This window comes from Anser brachyrhynchus, assembly GCF_964034855.1.
Source record: "Anser brachyrhynchus genome assembly, chromosome: 14".
Taxonomy (NCBI): domain Eukaryota; kingdom Metazoa; phylum Chordata; class Aves; order Anseriformes; family Anatidae; genus Anser; species Anser brachyrhynchus.
This window is the reverse complement of record NC_137709.1, coordinates 3700961-3709617: the sequence shown is the minus strand read 5'-3', so window position 1 is coordinate 3709617 and position 8657 is coordinate 3700961. Positions and strand designations below refer to the sequence as shown.

The following is an 8657-nucleotide window of genomic DNA, read 5'->3' as shown; positions in this document are numbered from 1 at the left end:
CTCGGGGGGGAGGAGGGGATGAGGAGGGGGGGGGTGCGGGGGGGTCGCGGCAGATGCGCGGCCGCCCGCGGTAATTGCGGGCACGCTCCGGAGGGCGCGGCGCACGGGGCCGACCTGCCGCCTCGGCGCGGCCCCGCGGGGCGGCCACGGGGCCATTGTCCGCCCGCCGCTATAAGTACGGGGCTGCGGCGCCGTCGTGTGCCAAAGCCGCCGCTCACACGAGCGGATCGCTGCCCGCAGCACTTCAAAGACAAGAGCGGTCGCGTGGCCCACATCATCCCCCCCCCCCCCCAACCCCCCACCACCCCCCCCCCCGGCCCCGCCTTTCTCCGCCGCTCGCTTGCTTTTTTTTTTTTCCCCCTCTTTTTTTTTTTTTTTTTTTTTTTCCTCTCGCCGAGGAGCCGAAGGCCGCCCTCGCTTTCCCCTGCAGCGGGGAGCTTCGCTTTTTATTTATTTATTTATTTATTTTCCCCCGCGTGTGTGCGCGCGTGGGTTTTTTTTATTATTATTATTATTTATTTTTACTTTTTTTTTTTTTATTTTATTTTACGCCGTTATCGCTTAGCAGCGGCCCCGGGACGTGCCTTGCCATGTGAGTACCGGGGGAGCAGCACCTGCGGTGCCGTCGGGGCCAAGCCCCCCCCCCCCCCCCCCCATCCCTCCCTCGGGTTACTCGATTTCCTGTGATTTTTTTTTTTTTTCCCTCCCCCCGCCCTCCCTTTACCCCTTTACCCCTTCCCCGGCTTCTTCGCACCTTCCCCCTTCCCTTCTCCCCCCTTCCCGTAGTGACCGGAGCCCGGCTTCTCTCCCGCAGGATGCCCTCGGAGGCTGCGAGCAGCGGCGCGGAGCCCCCCGGAGCCCCCAGGGAACGGCGGCGGCGGCGGGGCCGAGGCCGGGCTCGCACCGAGGCTTTGCTGCACACCCTGAAGCGGAGCCGCCGGGTGAAAGCCAACGACCGGGAGCGGAACCGCATGCACCACCTCAACGCCGCCCTGGACGAGCTCCGCAGCGTCCTGCCCACCTTCCCCGACGACACCAAGCTGACGAAAATCGAGACCCTGCGCTTCGCCTACAACTACATCTGGGCCCTCTCCGAGACCCTGCGGCTGGCCGAGCAGTGCCTCCCTCCCCCCCCCGCCTGCCGCGGCCCCCCGGCTCCCCCCAGCCCCGGCAGCGACGCCGGTTCGTGGCTTTCCGGCTCTTCCCCGGCCCCCCCCTCGCTCTGCGCCTCCGCCTCGGGCCCCAGCAGCCCGGCCACCTCCGAGGACTGCGCCTTCGCCTCCCCCGACGGCCTGCGGGGCTTCCGCGGGCTGCCCCCCCCCGCCGCGCCCCCCGGGGCTCCCTGCCGCTAGCGCTCCCCCGGGGGGTAAAAAGGGGGGGGGGGGGGCACCCTCCCGCTGCACTTTCCAGCCCCCACCCCGAAAAAAATAAGACACCCCCCCCCCCCGCCTTCCCCAAGCCCCTCTCCCCAAGTCCCCGGGTTCCCCTTCTGCCCCCCCCCCCCCCCCCATCCTTCTCCTCCTTCGAAAAGCCGGGGAGAAAAGCGACAGATTTGCTGCCGCAGACGAGGTGAAAAGTCAATTTTACAATTTGTAGCTCTCCGGCGAAGAAAAACGAGCATGAAAATTTGGTTTGAACGCCCTGACAATGCCATGAAAAGGCTTAGGGGGCCGATGCTGCCCGGGGCGCAGCACGGGGCTCAGCGCGCATCCAGCCCCCCCCCAACCCCCCCCACCCCCCAGCGCCCGGGGCGGCTCAGCCCCTCCCGGGGGGGCCCCAGCACCGGGCCCGATGGGACCCCCGCACCCAGCGGCTCATGCATTATAGATGCTGACCCCCGGCGCGGCGGCCTTGCTTTGGAGCGGGAGCAGACACGGGGTATTCAGCGAGCGGGCCAGCGAGCGGTTTAATTTATTCAAGATGTTCATTCATATGAAAATTGTATTTTTGTACATAAAGAGCTTTATTCTATTATTATGCCTCTTATCGAAGTGGGTTTTGTTTTTGTTTTTCTAAGAAATTGTGCTTTACCCTGTAAATAAAAATTTTTTAACGTTTTTACTGAATTTCGGCGGTGCCTGTGGAGTTTGGTTTCTTAAACTCGGGATTTTCACTCCTCGCAGGGAGCCTGGGCTGGAGGGGAAGGGTTCGCCCCGAGGTGACACCAGCGTTTCTCACGCCACCCCGCTCACGGACACGTGCAAATCCTCCCAGCCAGCCCAGGGTACCTGCAACCATCAGCTGCCGCCCGCATCTCACGGGGAAGGGATTAGAGACCCGCTCGGGACACATGGGCAGAGAGCGGGAGCAGCGCGGTGCCTCTGGCACTGCTGGCTTTTAGGGCCGGCCTTCCCACGGCTCGTACGGGGAGCTGGGAGCTGTCGGGGGATTTGGGGCGAGGAGCGGGTGCAGCACCCCTGGACGGGGTAAGGTTGGCTGGTGTGAGCTGCCCCTTCTCCTCGAAACCGAGGGGTGCTGGTCACTGCCACGCAGGGAGCACAGAAAGGGCTGAGGCTGGAGGCACAGTGCGTGGGCCTGGCACCGGTCCTGGCACAGCGATGGCTCAGCAACAGTTTCCTCTTGCCCCTGTTTTACAGGGGGATTTAAGGCAGCTCAACCATCTCTCCCCATTTGTCTCCAAAACTCGGATCAATCTGAGCTGTAAATGGGGTGTTTGTGGGGCAGGGAGGTGGGTGCTTGGGTATAGGGCACTGTACAGGTTGGAGTATGCTAAACAGTCAAGCCCGACACATCCCGGATGGGACATCCCATGGTTAGTGGAATTAATTGATTTCACTTTCCTATGCCTCAGTTTCCCATCTGTGCAGCTGGGATACCACCATCCCCGCACGTTGTTGGTGAGCTTAATGATTTCACTTAGCGGAGCTCTCAGAGCACTCAGATGCTCAAAACCCAAGAAGGAATTCAGCCTTTGGGACAGGATCATACACTGAGCTGGGGAAGAGGCAGAAGGTAAACACTGAAAGCATTGGGCAAAACCCTAAGAAGCCGCTCAGCACACATCAAGGCAAAACCTGTGCCTTGAAGTCACCTCTTCTGTGTAACAAAGAAGGTGGAGATATTATCTAAACTATAACACAGGATCATGCAATTGCCACAGAAATAAATAAATAAATGAATAAATAAAATAAAGAAAGAAAGGAGCTGAGATAAATTTACACAGGCACTCAGTGTCAGCATCTCCTCCTTTTTAAGTGCCTGTGCCTGCAATCTTTCAGTCTTTGTATTTCTTTAACACAGCTTTCACGTGCTTGTCTCTGCATACACATACATCCAGCTCTGTTTCAGTAAGGGTAAATGCTAAAAAGGAAATGTCATTGTTTTGAAATTTTAATAGCACTTTAATACTTATATTAATTAAAGACACCAGCAACAAGTATAGTCCAGTTCCTTAATGATGTCCCGTTCAATAAAAGAGATTTGTGAAATCTAATTCTGGCAGTAACAGGTCTTGATCTGTGACGCAGTGAAGCTTTGCTTGCACCTGCCCTTGAAAGCCAGGAGGTTTTGTATGGCGTAGCCTCCAGGGGCTGAAATTTAGTACAGTCCATGGAGACGGAAGGTCATCTAAAGTCACTGGGTCCCGAGACACTGGACTTCAATCTCAAAGAAAAAAATAAAAAACTCCACAAAACTTCAAAATATCCTCTAGTCCATTGTGTTTCCTTAGCTGCCAGCAGAGATCCGTGGGCATTATGCAGCACGTCCAGACCGTACATCTACGAGGACTCAGTTTCTGGTGTCAATGTTCCTAACGGGCACCGAAAGCTGCGTGCTGCGGGAGGGCACAACCGCGTTCATACATTACCATGAGCCAGAGAACAGCTTTTGCCCCGAGCAATGATAGGTTCAGACATAGTTGAACAGATCTGCCGCCGGGACAGATGGAATGCCCACGTTCAGGGGCTGCAGCACCCAACTGCCCCCCGGTTCGCAGCAATGTGCTTGCTTTTATTTTGCTGAAAAGAACGGCTCGGCGAACCGACAGGGAGCTGCAACGGGCTCAAACAGGTGGCTGGCAGTTGCGCTAAATTCACCTCCGCACACAAACAGAAAGGGAAAAATAGGTAAATTAAATGCTAGAATTGACAAAATCCTTGGCAAGTTCTTTGATAACACCACAAAGTTACTGGGTAAAATGTTTCTCTGAACCGCCACCCATCTCAGTGTCAGTGCAACCCGTGGAAAGACCCTTGCTGGCTTCAGAAATCGCAGGCTCAGGCACCCAGAGGCAGTGAAATAGCTTGAATTTGAATTTTGGCACCACACTGCATATATGAATATGCATTTTTTTTCAGATGTCTGCTGATGGGCATTGGTAATCCCTTAACCTTGCTGGATCAAAACGATCACCTCCAGGGCATGCCTGGGTTAGGGACGCTCAGCCAGGAGGTCCTGCAAGTCCTTGGGCCTCATACATTTCCCCTTGGCAAGAAAGTGTGAGATGGCCCCAGAGATAGGGTATCTCTGCTAGCTGGGAAACCTGCTGCGAGTGCAGGCTCAAAACACAGCGGAGATTTCCCCACTTTCTCTCTGCTGAGATTTACTGTGGGCAAACAGCCCGATACCAATTGCTGGGTGCTCCTGTGCTATGCCACAGGGGCCGTAGCAGCCTCTGTACCTACCTTTTCTGCCCGATATGAGGCTCTGGAGAACCTCTGCAAATGACCTATGCTCGAAGTATGCTCAAAGTATGCTCCAAGAGGGATCAAACAGCTGTGAGTCCAAATCTCTGCACAGGTTTTAGACAACAAGTATTTTCTGTGATTTCGCTGCCATGTGGTGCACTGCTGGGGCTGGTCTCAGACAATGCCTGGGGTTAGTTATTAACAAGAACATCTTCAGAAGGATTTTCTTTACTGGGTGTCAGTCTGCTGTAGATTCTGATTTTACTCTGTACATGATCTGGAAAATACAGTCTGCACTGCTACCTGTGAGCACATGAAATTTTATACGATAATTATAGATCTCTGGGGCTCAAATGCTCCATTAAGGGTGATTTGTATAGTAGGCACAGATTATCAGAACAGGGGCAGGTGAGAACTAATTTTCAGGAGCTTTTCCATTGGTGGCATATGCCATTGAAAGAAATCATCTGGAGGAGCAAAGTTGCTAAGGATGGGGCAGATTTACTGACCGTCAGGTACGTGAGCACTGCAGAATGGAGATGCCAAAATACTGCATAAAATAATCCCAACTTCTGATACCTTAATGAACATTTACTTCTGCAGTCTGCAAATGACATTACTGAATCATTTATTAATCTTGATTAACAAACTGACTTGCTAAAAGCAGTTTATGCTCAGTATTCCAGTAACTCTGCCCGTGATCAACCAATCCTTTTTCTCTCTCCCTCCTCAACCAAAAGGCTGAAGGATCAATATTAAAAAATACCGAAGACAGATGTCATAGAGCCATGGTGAAGCAGCAAATCCTTTTAAAAATACAACCCCTTTTTAACTCTGTTTTACAGATTTGCATTTTATGCTCCGTCAGAAGACAGATATCCAGGGAAGGTGAGAAAGTGCCAAAAAGAGGAAGCGTCACTGATGGAGACTGTGGAGAATTTGGATGCTGAACAGTATGCTAGGTCCAGACTTTGAAGGTTAGTTTAGAGTTTCCCTGCCCTGTTCTGAAAGGCCTGTGGGGCCCAACCCCATCACTAACCACCAGGGCAGCGAGGAGTGTAGGGCCAAGCTGAGAGGTGAAATCGCTGCGCCCTCTGCAATAGGGTTTTCCTCCCCACTGCCTCTCTGCTGGGGTTACTGCCTTCTCAGAAGAGATCAAGGCTCTGTGTGCTGGGCAATGCTTCTTTTTATTATTATTATTATTATTATTATTATTATTATTATTATTATTATTATTATTATTGTTTAAGATCCACTAGACACGAGTGAATAGCCTCTTCCCAATGGCTAATGCCTTTCTCCATCAGCGTGGAGACACTGATGGCACAGCACTAGTTATTATTCACGTCTCCCTCTTTCACCTCTGGTTGTGTCTGCAGCAGCACCTGCCAGCACCTCCTGTCTCACTATTTGAAAATCTTATAAAACTCTGATGGCTCAAAGAGAGAGAAAAAAAATCACCTTAGAGAGGCTGGGACAGTGCTGTCCTTCCCTGTGCTATGCACGCAGCTTTGTGGGTATAAGAAATGGATCTTGCTCAGTTCCTACCCCATTTCTTTGACTTGCTGGCTGTTGGTAAGATTTTGGCAAGGTTTGGCAGGAAGGGGTGCGTGGCATGATGTGCAGGATGGGATGAGGATCTCCTGTTCCCACCAGCCATGGTCCTTCACTAGTTCCCCCTTCTCTTTTCCCAAAATCTAAAAGTCAGTCCCTGCCTGCAGTCTGTCCCCCTGGGGCTGAGCCTACTGGTTCTAGACATAACTTTTGTATACTTCGTGCATAGTAAAACAGCATAGTTGGACATAGAATAAAAGCTTGCTGAAACAAGACTTTTAGGGGAGAAATTAGCTTTATTCTTTGAGTAATAGTGAGTAAGGACCAGCCAACATGGTCCTGCATCCACAGTCCTAGTGGAAGTGTCACTGTTGGGGTCAGAGAGTGCTGGGTTTTCTAATTTCTAACTGGAAAAAAATGCTCGGACAGCTTCACTAATGACCTGCTCTGAGCTCCCTCCTTTAGCTGCACTGTTCGGTGTCCTGCTCCCTTACTTTCCACCCAGGAGCTGCATTGTGCTTTGGGAGAAGGCAGCCTGTGTCATTACACAGCCTCCTTTCCACTCCTGTTTCATGCCCGTGAGATGTGCTTACTGAGGAGCTCAAGCATCTGAGGCTACTGATGCCTCTATTTCCCAAACAGGGATTTGGCAGCTCCTGAGGACTTCACTATCTCTTTCTTGGATTATTACATTCTGCACATTCCGAGGTAATCTTTTTTTTTTCTTTCTTAACTTGAAGATTTCACAACATTGCCTTCTAGGAAGGCATTTAAAGCTGTCTAATGGCAGTCCAAGGCGATTATGGACTATAATGGTTTGTTGCACAAATACTGGATTAAGTTCCATCTGTAGGACTTAATTGGACTTATTCCTACAAACAAACAGCGTGCTCTGCCTCTCTCTGCATGGCAGATGTCAGCAATCTTTATAAAATCATACCCACGAGTACCTGCAGCAGGGCTGCCTGCAGCAGCATTCGGCCTCTGCAGCCCAGCGCAAACCTTGCAGACTTTGTGGTTCTCCAACCTGCACGTTGCCATTGGCCCAGGAAACCAAAAGAAACACAGCATCTGCAAATACAAAAGGTGCCAGCACAAAATCCCGTACCAAAAATGGTGTTAGTCCACTTCTGAAAGTGGCAGGAGAGGGGAGAGGTAACCCCAGGGAACTGGACACCCTGGGTCCCATAGTTTGTCCCTGTCCAAAATTTAGCACTTCAGTTTAGATAAAGAAGGCAAAACAGAAAGCACAAGTGCTAAAAAACGAAGGGAGGCAGATGAAATGCCAAGCATGGTCATATTCATGTTGAATTCCCCTTGTTGGCCTTCAGGATAGCATACGAAAAAAAGCATCTCACAGGCAGGATCAGAGAGACTGGAAATCACTAATGGCAAGTAAAAGCTTAGCTGCCTCCCCTAAACAGCCCTTCTCAGCCGAATTTCTCCTTTAAAATAATTAGCTTTGAAAAAGCAGGTCTCTCCTTCGGCAAGGCCAATCTCCTTGTAAAAGACTGGCACCTGGCCTTAGGATTTTAGGGCACACTCTGTAAATCCTGACATGGACCAGAAAAAGCATATACTCTTCCCCTGTGGTTTTCCAGTTTGGTCTCTTAGACTTGTGGCAAAAAGGCATTACTTATAGATTATTTTTCCCAGAACCCAGAAAAGCTGCAAGCCTTAGCAGTCAAAACCAACAACCGTACGCAGCTGGGTCAATCCCTCCCTCCAAAGCCTACGTAACTCAATTTACATTTCTATATTTCTTTACTCAGCTGTCCCTAGGTAGAAATGCTCGAGTTGTTCCTCTCATTCATTGGTATGAGTATCCAAGGAGCGTGACTCCTGAGGTAAAAGAATATGGCATTTTTTTCCTTCCTGTTCGAGTGCCGTCCACCCTGCGCCACGTCTTTGAGCTGAAAGGAAAACCTTCCCTGTCACAACAGCAGTAATGGATATTGCTCTCTCAATTACCCCTTGCTTCACCAGGAGAGCAACTGATGCGCATCGTGTTTATCCAGCTCACTGAAGTGCTTTCATTATCTGAGAAAAGAGGTTAATTAGGATTTAATCAATCTTTTCACAGGGTACAGTTTCCTCCTCTCCTATTTGCAATCCAAAAAGATGTCAGCTCCCAAAGCCGTAATGCCCTCTTGGTAAATCAAGTGGCAGCTAATGAGGTCCGCCTGGTGCTGGGGACGGAGGAGTGGGGCTACCTGGCTGCGGCCACCACCTGCACCCGCTCCTGGCCCCACCAGCGGGGTCCTGGGTGCGATGGGGACGCTCCCTGGGTCAGTTGGGGCACGGGGACAGGGCTGCGTGCCTCTGGCTGCCTGCAGGGCTCCGAGGAGCCACGAGATGCATCCTGCAGTAAGCACAGAAACTCTACCCTCCTGAAGGAAACAGATGGGACCTGTGGTTGTTTTTTTTTTTTTTTCTTTTTTTTTTTTTTTTAGG

The 8657-nt window shown here is 51.4% G+C and overlaps 1 protein-coding gene across 1 annotated transcript; it reads left to right on the top strand.

Annotated features, from left to right (window-relative positions):
* Positions 1 to 383: 383 nt before the first annotated feature.
* Positions 384 to 1370, top strand: NEUROG1 (neurogenin 1). Its single transcript, XM_080555828.1, has 2 exons — positions 384 to 592; positions 815 to 1370. Coding segments are annotated over exons 1-2 (540 nt in total). The 5' UTR covers positions 384 to 590; the 3' UTR covers positions 1353 to 1370.
* Positions 1371 to 8657: the final 7287 nt, after the last annotated feature.